Here is a 12,847-nt window from a genome sequence, read left to right as displayed (position 1 = left end):
ACAGTAAAAAGAATGTTAAATTTGTTTTCAAAATGTTTAGAGTTGGCTGATATGTTATTCTATAGCAACACAACAGAAATGTCTTGTAATTACAAGGTGTTTACCGTCCCTTTAAACACAAAGTCTTGTTGAGGTTGTGTGACTGTCACTGCTAACTAGCTCACTGGCTATTTCATGCTCAGAATCAGCAATTCTCAGCGGCTCCTGTGCAGGATTTCAAGCAAAGGAAATAAACACAAAGATAAATAGAGTTCCATTAGCGCATACAATTTTTGCACTACAATGTCCCTTTAATTCTGCATATTTAGTGCATTATTTAAAAAGTACTATAAAGGCAAGCAAAGGCTTCCTGCATAAATGCCTCAAACTCACGGTTGCCACAAATTGCATAGTTATGTGTTGCAACCTACTAAGGCATTCAAAGGGTTAAAGGGACACTGAACCCAATTTTTTTCTTTTGTGATTCAGATAGAGCCTGCAATTTTAAGCAACTTTCTAATTTACTTCTATTATCAAATTTTCTTCCTTCTCTTGGTATCTTTATTTGAAATGCAAGAAAGTAAGTTTAGATGCTGGCCCATTTTTGGTGAATAACCTGGGTTATTCTTGCTGATTGGTGGATAAATTCATCCACCAATAAAAAAGTGCTGTCCAGAGTCCTGAAACAAAAAAGAAGCTTAGATGCCTTCTTTTTCAAATAAAGATAGCAAGTGAATGAAGAAATATTGATAATAGGAGTAAATTAGAAAGTTGCTTAAAATTGCATGCTCTATCTGAATCATGAAAGAAAAAAATTGGGTTCAGTGTCCCTTTAAGCATATTTTACCATTTACAGTTCACATTTCTTTCTAATCAGGAGTTGTGAAAACATTAGGTATATGGGGAGCACCCCCACAGCTATGCCGTCTGCATCCAGCCCCCTATTTACCTTGGGACCTGAATAAGCCGGAGTATCTGGCAGTGAGCTGGGTGCCCTGCAATTCTGGGCCCCTGGAGAAGCATTGGTTTCACCATTAAGCTGCTTTCCCTTTATAAAAGATTTGGTGGTTTTCCGGCTGTAAGGTTCTGCAACTGGATCCGAGTCCTAAAAAGACAGGCAGTAATAAATCAGAGAAAGGATGATCCAGCCGCTGTCAGTGCAAAAGAGAGAGAGGAGTGTTTATAGAACGATGATAGGAACATTTAAATAAAAAAAATATAAAATAAAAAAAAGAGAAAAGTGGAAGAGGAAAAATCAATCTATACCATTGGTTTTCAAACCTGTCCTCAGATCTCCCTAACAGGCCAGATTTTTGAGGATATCTAAACTAGAGCACAGGTAAAATAATCAGCTGATTAGTAAACAGTCTCATCCAAGGTAATCCTAAGAAGCTGGCCTGTTGGGGAAGCCTCAGGACAGGTTTGAAAACCAGTGATCTATATAAGCAAAGATGTGTAGGAGGACAATCTCACAGGTTATTAAGCAGAGTAGGGGGGAGAAAAAAAACTGATCATAGAGTTAGAACTCTGGAGGAAACATCTTACATATAGTATAAGCTGCTCCTTTACCTCGTTACTCTCCAGAGACGCTTCACTGCTCACACCCGCTACCGGATCGCTGCTCACGCTACTGCCACTTTGCAGCCTCCCTGTGCCCCCATCCTCTAAAAGAGATTTCCTCAGTTAGGACATGGCAGAGCACGACATTAGTACAATTCATACCCACTAGCAGAGCTTTTAAAATTCTAGGAGGCTCCCAACATTTTTTATTTTTAATTAATTCATCTTTATTGGTTTTCAAATAAAATACAATGGTAAAGAAACACACAATGGTGTGGGATTAACACAAAAAATACATATGCCCAGGATAAATACAGACGTGCTGAGAATTCTCAGATCCTTGTAATGTAAAAAAAATAAAATAAAAATAATAATATAGAAAGCTTACAATGCTATTATTTCCATTTAATTAAAGGGACATATAGGGCTAGCTACAAGTGGAGCACTAATTTATCGCAAGCCCGAAACAAGCAAATTTGACAGTTTCCGGGGGCACAATAAATAATCAACCATTACAAGTGGCTGGTTATTGCTACCGCGAGCTCGTGGTATGTGCTAGAAAAAAAAATGTGTTCGCCTCTTATCTCAGTGCATTTTGATACAGCTAGAAAGCACTTAATCATGTGTGCCATATAGATAACATTGTGATCACTCCTGTGGAGTTATTTATGAGTCAGCACTGATTGGCTAACATGCAAGTCTGTCAAAAGAACAGAAATAAGGGGGCTGTCAGAAGATGCTTAGATACAAGGTAATCACAGAGGTAAAAAGTATATTAATACAACAGTGTTGGTTATGCAAAACTGGGGAATGGGTAATAAAAGGGATTATCTATCTTTTTTAACAACAATTCTGGATTAGACTGCCCCTAACCCTTTAATATAACCACTGCTTGTTACAAAGAATGCTTTTCATAACTTGGTTGTTGATGCAGAACTGATAATCCACCTTAACAGGTGGAACAAGTACACATTTCCGATGTATTTTTCAGCAAAAGGACGCAAAAAAATGATGCCTGCATATTGCAATAATGCTTCACTTTCAATAATGAAATATTTTATGCATTGTTGAAATGTCAAATTTAATAATCCCTTAATTCGGATGATAGATATAATTGCAGTTTCCTGCAGTAAACTATGACAAAAGGAGTAAGTAAAATAGTAACAGGAGGTAACATTTTGTAGTGATCTGATTAATAGAGAACGAGTATTCCTGCTAGATCTATTGTAGGCTATTTGCTCTGTGGTCATCAGACAGGTAACACAACCTGTATTATGCATAAAGCAGTATTCTGGGGAACTGCCACTAGAGCAGAGACTCTGAGAGGTTATTAATAAATGTAGGTAGTATCAGGGCTACCTCTAAAAGGAACATGGCAAATGATTTAGCTCACCTCGACTGCTTCCATTGCTCTCCACGTCCCGCTCATTGATGGGTGAGGTGACATCACGATAACGCAAGTCCTCATCTCCTCCTGTGTCATATTCCACGTCACTGAACGTAACATATCCCTGAGATGGAACTTGGCCTGTAGTTGCTAGAATGTGACAGAATGAGACACTATGCCCACGGAAACGAAAGAGAAGCCTAATAAAGTAGCACTATATTGTGTTCCCAGCAGAAGACCTCGTCCTTTATTTTATGGGAATAAATGGCTTGTCCAGACAAAATATGAGAACACTCCGGAAAGTATTATATATCTTGTAAAAGAGTAATTAAAAAAAATTAACTTGTATTTTTTATTAAAAAAACAGAATTTATGCTTACCTGATAAATTACTTTCTCCAACGGTGTGTCCGGTCCACGGCGTCATCCATTACTTGTGGGAAATATTCTCCCCCACAGAGAAAGGCAAGGAGAGCACACAGCAAGAGCTGTCCATATAGCTCCCCCTCTGGCTCCGCCCCCCAGTCATTCGACCGACGGTTAGGAGAAAAAGGAGAAACTATAAGGTGCCGTGGTGACTGTAGTGTATAAAGAAAAATTTTTCAACCTGATTAAAAAACCAGGGCGGGCCGTGGACCGGACACACCGTTGGAGAAAGTAATTTATCAGGTAAGCATAAATTCTGTTTTCTCCAACATTGGTGTGTCCGGTCCACGGCGTCATCCATTACTTGTGGGAACCAATACCAAAGCTTTAGGACACGGATGAAGGGAGGGAGCAAATCAGGTTACCTAAACGGAAGGCACCACGGCTTGCAAAACCTTTCTCCCAAAAATAGCCTCCGAAGAAGCAAAAGTATCAAATTTGTAGAATTTGGCAAAAGTGTGCAGAGAAGACCAAGTCGCTGCCTTAAATATCTGGTCAACAGAAGCCTCGTTCTTGTAGGCCCATGTGGAAGCCACAGCCCTAGTAGAGTGAGCTGTGATACGGTCAGGAGGCTGCCGTCCGGCAGTCTCATAAGCCAAGCGGATAATGCTTTTCAGCCAGAAAGAGAGAGAGGTAGCAGTAGCTTTTTGACCTCTCCTCTTACCAGAGTAAACGACAAACAAAGATGAGGTTTGTCTAAAATCTTTTGTTGCTTCTAAATAGAACTTTAAAGCACGAACAACATCTAAATTGTGTAATAAACGTTCCTTCTTTGAAACTGGATTCGGACACAAAGAAGGAACAACTATTTCCTGGTTGATGTTCTTGTTGGAAACAACTTTTGGAAGAAAACCAGGCTTAGTACGCAAAACAACCTTATCTGAATGAAAAACCAGATATGGTGGATTACACTGCAAAGCAGATAATTCAGAAACTCTTCTAGCAGAAGAAATAGCAACCAAAAACAGAACTTTCCAAGATAATAACTTAATATCTATGGAATGTAAAGGTTCAAACAGAACCCCTTGAAGAACTGAAAGAACTAAATTTAGACTCCAAGGAGGAGTCATGGGTCTGTAAACAGGCTTGATTCTAACCAAAGCCTGAACAAAAAGCTTGTACATCTGGCAAAGCTGCCAGTCGTTTGTGCAACAAGACGGATAATGCAGAAATCTGTCCTTTTAGAGAACTAGCTGACAACCCTTTATCCAAACCTTCTTGGAGAAAGGAGAGAATCTTTGGAATTTTAATCTTACTCCAGGAGAATCCTTTGGATTCACACCAACAGATATATCTTTTCCATAATTTTATGGTAAATCTTTCTAGTCACAGGTTTTCTGGCTTGGACCAGAGTATCTATCACAGAATTTGAAAACCCACGCTTGGATAAAATCAAGCGTTCAATTTCCAAGCAGTCAGCTGCAGAGAAACTAGATTTGGATGTTCGAATGGACCTTGTACTAGAAGATCCTGTCTCAAAGGTAGCTTCCATGGTGGAGCCAATGACATATTCACCAGGTCTGCATACCAAGTCCTGCGTGGCCACGCAGGAGCTATCAGAATCACCGAGGCCTTCTCCTGTTTGATCCTGGCTATGAGCCTGGGAAGGAGAGGAAACGGTGGAAACACATATGCTAGGTTGAACGACCAAGGCGCCACTAATGCATCCACTAGAGTCGCCTTGGGATCCCTGGATCTGGACCCGTAGCAAGGTATCTTGAAGTTCTGACGGGACGCCATTAGATCCATGTCTGGAATGCCCCATAATTGGGTTAACTGAGCAAAGACCTCCGGATGGAGTTCCCACTCCTCCGGATGGAAAGTCTGACGACTCAAATAGTCCGCCTCCCAGTTGTCTACTCCTGGGATGTGAATAGCAGATAGATGGCAGGAGTGATTCTCTGCCCATTGGATTATCTTGGTTACTTCCTTCATCGCTAGGGAACTCTTTGTTCCCCCCTGATGATTGATGTACGCAACAGTCGTTATGTTGTCCGACTGAAATCTTATGAACCTGGCTTCCGCTAGCTGAGGCCAAGCCAGGAGCGCATTGAATATAGCTCTTAGTTCCAAAATGTTTATCGGGAGAAGCGACTCTTCCGGCGACCATAGGCCCTGAGCTTTCAGGGAGTCCCAGACCGCGCCCCACCCCAAGAGGCTGGCGTCGGTCGTGACGATGACCCACTCCGGTCTGCGGAAACTCATTCCCTGAGACAGGTGATCCTGGGTCAACCACCAGAGAAGTGAGTCCCTGGTTACCTGATCTACTTGAATTTGGGGAGACAAGTCTGTATAGTCCCCATTCCACTGATTGAGCATGCATAGCTGTAATGGTCTTAGATGAATTCGAGCAAAAGGAACCACATCCATTGCTGAGAACATTAGTCCTATTACTTCCATGCATTGAGCTATGGAGGGTTGAGGAATAGAATGAAGAACTCGACAAACTTTTAGAAGCTTTGCCTTTCTGACTTCTGTGAGAAAGATCTTCATTTCCACAGAATCTATTATTGTTCCCAGAAAAGGAACCCTTGTGGACGGTGACAGTGAACTTTTTTCTATGTTCACCTTCCACCCGTGAGATCTGAGAAAGGCCAACACAATGTCTGTATGAGCCCTCGCTTTGGAAAGGGACGACGCTTGGATTAGGATGCTACAGCGATGCCCCTCGGCCTTAGGACCGCTAGAAGGGACCCTAGCACCTTTGTGAAAATTCTGGGAGCGGTGGCTAAACCGAATGGAAGAGCCACAAAGGCGAACCTCAGGAACTGATGATGAGATTTGTGGATTGGGATATGCAGATACGCATCCTTTAGATCCACGGTAGTCAAAAATGGACCCTGCTGGATTGTCGGTAAGATTGTCCGAATGGTTTCCATCTTGAAGGATGGAACTCTGAGGAACTTGTTTAATATCTTTAAATCCAGAATTGGCCTGAAAGTTCCCTCTTTTTTGGGAACCACAAACAGGTTTGAGTAAAAACCTAGACCTTGTTCCCCGGAGGGGACTGGGTTTATCACTCCCATCTTTGATAGGTCTCTTACACAATGTAAGAATGCCTGTTTCTTTATCTGGTCTGAAGATAAGCGAGACAGGTGGAACCTTCCCTTTGGAGGAAGTCCCTTGAATTCTAACAGGTATCCCTTGGAAACTATCTCTAGTGCCCAGGGATCCAGAACATCTCTTGCCCAAGCCTGAGCGAAGAGAGATAGTCTGCCCCCTACCAGATCCGGTCCCGGATCGGGGGCTACCCCTTCATGCTGTCTTGGTAGCAGCAGCAGGTTTCTTGGTTTGTTTACCCTTGTTCCAGCCTTGCATGGGCTTCCAAGCGGGTTTGGGCTGGGCCGCGTTACCTTCTTGTCTAGCGGCAGTGGAGTTATTAGCCGGTCCGTTCCTGAAATTGCGAAAGGAACGAAAATTAGACTTGTTCTTAGCCTTAAAAGGCCTATCCTGTGGGAGGGCATGGCCCTTACCCCCAGTGATGTCTGAAAAAATTTCCTTCAATTCCGGCCCAAAAAGGGTCTTACCCTTGAAAGGAATATTCAGTAACTTAGTCTTGGACGACACATCTGCCGACCAGGATTTTAGCCAAAGCGCCCTCCGCGCTACTATAGCAAAACCTGAGTTTTTCGCTGCCAATTTCGTTATTTGAAAGGCGGCATCCAATATAAAGGAATTAGCTAACTTTAATGCGTGAATTCTGTCCATGACTTCTTCATAGGAAGTCTCTTTCTGGAGCGACCTTTCTAGTTCTTCGAACCAAAAGGACGCCGCTGAAGTGACAGTAATAACACACGTAGCTGGTTGAAGGATGAACCCTTGCTGAACAAAAATCTTTTTAAGCAATCCTTCCAATTTTTTATCCATAGGATCTTTGAAAACGCAGCTGTCCTCTATAGGAATAGTTGTGCGCTTCGCTAGTGTTGAAACAGCTCCCTCAACCTTCGGGACCGTTTGCCATGCGTCCCTTCTAGGGTCTACTATGGGAAACATTTTCTTAAATATAGGAGGTGGGGCAAAGGGTACACCTGGCTTCTCCCACTCCTTTTCCACTATGTTCGCTACCCTCTTAGGTATAGGAAAAGCGTCGTTGTGCACTGGGACCTCTAAAAATTTGTCCAATTTGCACAACTTCTCTGGTACTACCATGGAATCACAGTCATCCAGAGTAGCTAATACCTCCTTAAGCAAAGCGCGGAGATGTTCTAGTTTAAACTTAAATGCCACTAGATCAGGTTCTGCCTGTTGAGAATTTTTTCCTGAATCTGAAATTTCACCCTCAGACAGCCCTTCCCTTACAGCCAATTCCGATTGATGCGAGGGTAAAATAGATAAGGCATCGTCAGCGTCTGATTGTTCATCCTTTTTATCTGTATTTAAAACTGAACAATCACGCTTTCTCTGAAAAGCTGGCAGTTTGGATAAAAGATTTGCTATAGAATTATCCACTACTACTGATAATTGTTGCATAGAAATAAGCACTGGCGCGCTAGGTGTCGCCTGCGCGGGCAAAGCTGGTGTAGACACAGAAGGAGAGGATGTAGAGCTATCCCCACTACCTTCATTAGATAAATCATCTTGGGCAACATTATGAAAAATAACAGAGCTGTCCTGATTTTGTTTGGACGCTATGGCGCAATTATCACAAACACTCGAAGGGGGAACCACATTTGTCTCTATACACACACAACATCTGATGGAACAGACATGTTAAACAGATTTAGGCAGGCAAACAATGCAATAAAAACGATTTTAAACAAAAACGTTACTGTCTCTTTAAATAATAAAATGACACCTTTATTTCTGAATGTTCAAAAAACTATGAAGGCAATATCCGATTTTTCTGAAATTTGGACCCCAGTGTCTTAATGCTTAGAAAGTATTGCACAGCAAATATGGAGACTCTAGCTCTTAAAACAAGCAAACCGGAGCTAATTGTTGGATTTAACCGTTTTTATACACTACAATCCCTGCTACAGCCTTGTTGCAGCTTTTTACCTTCCTTAGGGGTCACGATTCTCTAAAACAAGCCAGATCAATAAAAAACGTTCCCCAGTGTATGTGAGCTTATAAAATATTTCAAATGGTATCATATTGTAATAAAAACCAATCGATTTTGCCCCTAACAGTGTCTACCAGCATAAAAAACAAAAAGGGGAAGCCTGTTATCTTTTTTGCTGAGGTGAAAGAAAAATGGCTTACCTTTTTCCCTGAGGGGAAAAATGACTGTCATCTAGCATTAGCCTGTGTTGTTAGAAGGAGACTAGTCATACCTGAAGCAGATGAGTCTGCAAACTGTTACCCCCAACTGAAGTTCTCTTGTTACAACAGTCCTGCGTGATAACAGTAATGGATTTTAGTTACGGTCTGCTAAAATCATAGCCCTCTTAAACAGAAATCTTCATCACTTTTCTGTTATAGAGTAAATAGTACAAGCCAGCACTATTTTAAAATAACAAACTCTTGATAGAAGAATAAAAAACTACAACTAACACCACAAACTCCTCGCCATCCCCGTGGTAGATGCTACTTGTTCAGAGCGGCAAGGAGAATGACTGGAGGGCGGAGCCAGAGGGGGAGCTATATGGACAGCTCTTGCTGTGTGCTCTCCTTGCCTTTCCCTGTGGGGGAGAATATTTCCCATAAGTAATGGATGACGCCGTGGACCGGACACACCAATGTTGGAGAAATATTATTATTAGTAATATATATATATATATATATATATATATATATATATATATATATACACACACTTTTTTTTTTTTTTTTTTTAAAAGGCTTCTGTAACAAACATCTGAACATAAACGTGTTTAGGTAAAAGTGGTTTAAATTGATAGAAAATACACAACTATTATCCAATTGGCTAGTAAGGCCCTCTTATGCTTATAGTGGCCTAACCTTCACATACTCAGTGGCAGAGACAAAATGATGATGTAGTGGGTTGTATTGAACATCTCGTGTTGGTCAAGAAGATAAAAAGAACAGTGCGAGCAAACCTTATTAGCACATTTATTTTAATCGGATGCGGTCTTCATGATAAAAAGCAACAAAATCGGTCTGAGTAATAAAGTCCATCCACTTGAACATAACCATTCGGTAAGAATTTTCTTATTTTTTTTAATTACATTTGGTGGATTTTAGACCCTAGAATGCTACTTTAAAATTCTAATCTCACCAGCAGCTGCTAATATCAAGGAAAGCATTTAGCGGTTTAATAACGGTTACTTGTACTCACCATACCCAGGCTGATTTCCACCCGCTGTTATCTTGGCTAAAGCTTGTGGACCATCATGAATGCTGGGCCCTCTGGCCTTGCGCTGTGGCCTGTGACGTTGTGGGGTAGAAGAGGACTCATCTGAAGAACTCAGATCTTCATGACGAGCTAAAGTCAAAAAGAATCCGTATTTAACCAGGAACATTAAAAGCAAAAAAAAAAAAAAAAAAAAACACATTACACTAAACCCATTCTAAAAAAAAGAGCAGGGTAAGATTTGTAGCTCCATAGCTTAAAGGGATAGTAAACACCAAAAATTTAATTGTTTAAAAAGATAGACAATCCCTTTATTTTTGCATAACCAACACGGTTATATTAATACACTTTTTACCTCTGTGATTACCTTGTATCTAAGCCTCTGTAGACTGCCCCTTATCTCAGATCTTTTGACAGACGTGCATTTCTGGCAATTAGTGCTGACCGTTAAATAGTTCCACATGTGTGAGCACAATGTTATTTAATATGAAATACATGAACGAACGCCCTCTAGCTGTGAAAAACTGTCAAATTCATTCACATAAGAGGCGGCCTTCAAGGGCTTAGAAATTAGCATATGAGCCTACCTAGGCTTAGCTTTCAACTAAGAATACCAAGAGGACAAACCAAATTTGATGATAAAAGTAAAATTATAAAGTTGTTTAAAATGACATGCCCTATCTGTATCATGAAAAGTTAATTTGAACTTTACTATCCCTTTAATCCTCAGTGGTGACAAGAGTCCATGAAATAAATGTTAAACTATTATGCTGATACGTTACACCTGAATGTCTTAAAAATATTTGACAAACATTATTGGAGGGGTTGTGGGGGAACATGTCTCACTTATTCACATTTGGTAGCCCTGCTCTAGGTTTACACGTTTTTGGATAAATGTAACCGCATATCACTTCATGATTGGACCATACTATACCGCTTCACTAGTCTATTTGGCTTCTTAAAGCTGTACCCTTCAAAAATGATGGTAAAACCTTCCTAATGCTATTAAATTGTGTTAGGCAAATAATATCTCGTTATTGGAAGACTTACAAAACATAAATCCACTCCATCTTGACAATGGAAAAATTGCACTTTCAGGTAATGCACCAGATGGATTTATATCATGATGGAGCCAAATTGCTTAAAAAAAAATAAAAAAAAAATGTTTTTTTCTTTTGTGATTCAGACAGAAAACACAGTTTTAACAAAACAGTTTCAAATTTACTTCTATTATCAAATTTGCTTTGTTCCCATGGTATTCTTTGTTGAAGAAATAAGTAGGTAGGTATCTGGAGCATTAAATGGCAGGGAATACTGCTGCCACCTAGTGCTCTTGCAAATGGATAACATTCTTGCAAAACTGCTGGCATATAGTGCTCCAGAAATGGGCTGGCTCCTAAGCGTACGTCCCTGCTTTTCAACAAAAGATACCAAGAGAATGAAGAAAAAAAATAATCAAAGAAAAATTAGAAAGAAGTTTACAATCACATGTTCTATCTGAATCATGAAAGAAACATTTTGGGTTTCATTTCTCTTTAATTATTAACGGTCCAAGTCATAATAGCTTTTAACCTTTTATTTAGGCCCAGTGTGACTTTATATAACCAATAATCTTTCTTACATGCAGTATTGCTTTGTACCTTGTTGCTATATCCGTTTTATACTGCTCACAGTTTGCAAAAAAAAAAAAATCCCCTAAACCCAAACATGCGGTTCCCCCTGGGGAAAAGCAGAACGAAGTATGTGTGCCATAGTTTGTGGTCCCGGGAAAAAAAGGCTCTAAAAAGGTGTGCCTTGGGGTGGTAACATCTAACAGCAGAGGGTACCCTGCAACCATACCCAAGTCTGACCCTGGACATTTTTAGGAACTACGTTAGTTGTGTGTTTAATAGCCATAGATTTATATGCAGCTGTTAAAGGGATGGTAAATCCTAGCGTTTTTGAAACGCTAGGATTTACCAGTGGAACAAATAAAGGGGACTTTCAGTCATGAAGTATAAAATACTTCAAGCTGAAAGTTCCTTTATTTGCCTCCAGCGTTCACCGCACTGAGCGCCTCAGGCAGCCCATAGCAGAACACTATTTTATTAATGAGGTGACGTTTCCAGCTGGCATTATGCTGTATGGTTAGAACGCTAATGGCTAACATCACCTCATTGATAAAATAGTGTTCTGCCGTGGGTGGCCTGAGGCACTCAGCACGGCCTACGCTGCTGGCAAATACTTCATGACAGAAAGTCCCCTTTATTTGTAGTACTGGTTAATCAATGCGTTTCAAAAATGCTAGGATTTTACCATCACTTTAAGGCTTGTAAAATACTGATCTGAAGCCTCCAAGTGTTATGAAGTTTGCCATCACGGCTCCAAATTAAGACAGTGTTTTCTTTTCAAAATAGCCTAATTGCAAATGGGAAATTTAGAAAACTAATCAAATGAAATAGACTTAAACAGAAATTCACTTATCTCTGAAAATGGGACCTTACAGGTATACAAAAAAGAAAATATATAGAGACACATTCAACCGAGACAGAACAAAAGCTGGAAAAACTTCCTTGCTTGTAGATAAGGCTAGTGACACTCAGGGTGCAGTCTTTTACCACACTATGCCTTTCACAGAGAAAAAATATCCTGTAGCACAGCGATTTTCAACCTTTTTTTTGCCGTGGCACACTTTTTTACGTAAAAAAATCCTGTGGCACACCACCATCCCAAAATTTTACAAAATCACACATTGTAGCCTACACGTCACTGTTTAATAAAGAATTTATATCACGGATGGCAGAAGACCAGTGAGTGCTTATTCCTACAAACTTATATTCCTTACACAATTGCACCCTGGCAGTTTTTTTGGTCGTTGGTGAGAGTGTACACACCCTACTTGATATATAGATAATATATATATATATATATATATATATATATATATATATATATATATATATATATATATATATATATATATATATATTTATATATATATATATACACACACACTGTACTGTGCTGTCATGCCATGCCATGCCTCCTACAAACTATACGTGACATATTGACATTCATTCACAAACAATCATAATGATTGTCTGTGATAATGATTGTCTGTGAATGAATGTCAGTGTCATGGTTGTAAATGATGCCTGATGAGCCTGTCACATACCTCCCAATATTTCAAAATTTGAAAAAGGGACACCCCCGCACTGTTGTCAGTCTGCCGCGGCACACCTGAGGATCTCTCACGGCACACTA

General features: G+C 40.2%; 1 protein-coding gene across 2 annotated transcripts in view; it reads right to left on the bottom strand.

The window, feature by feature from the left end:
• The window catches only part of ANKS3 (ankyrin repeat and sterile alpha motif domain containing 3), a 48,663-nt gene that overhangs the window by 18,378 nt on the left and 17,438 nt on the right, over positions 1-12,847 (bottom strand). For both annotated transcript variants that reach the window (XM_053695267.1, XM_053695268.1), the window contains exons 7-10: positions 9,590-9,736; positions 2,933-3,076; positions 1,549-1,643; positions 929-1,084 (exon numbers count right to left, since the gene is read on the bottom strand). In XM_053695267.1, the coding sequence (XP_053551242.1) occupies positions 929-1,084; positions 1,549-1,643; positions 2,933-3,076; positions 9,590-9,736 (542 nt within the window). The remainder of the gene's footprint in view (positions 1-928; positions 1,085-1,548; positions 1,644-2,932; positions 3,077-9,589; positions 9,737-12,847) is intronic.

This window comes from Bombina bombina, chromosome 11 (genome assembly GCF_027579735.1).
Source record: "Bombina bombina isolate aBomBom1 chromosome 11, aBomBom1.pri, whole genome shotgun sequence".
Classification (NCBI taxonomy): Eukaryota; Metazoa; Chordata; class Amphibia; order Anura; family Bombinatoridae; genus Bombina; species Bombina bombina.
The sequence above is the reverse complement of the archived record's forward strand: the minus strand, read 5'-3'. Positions and strand labels throughout refer to the sequence as shown.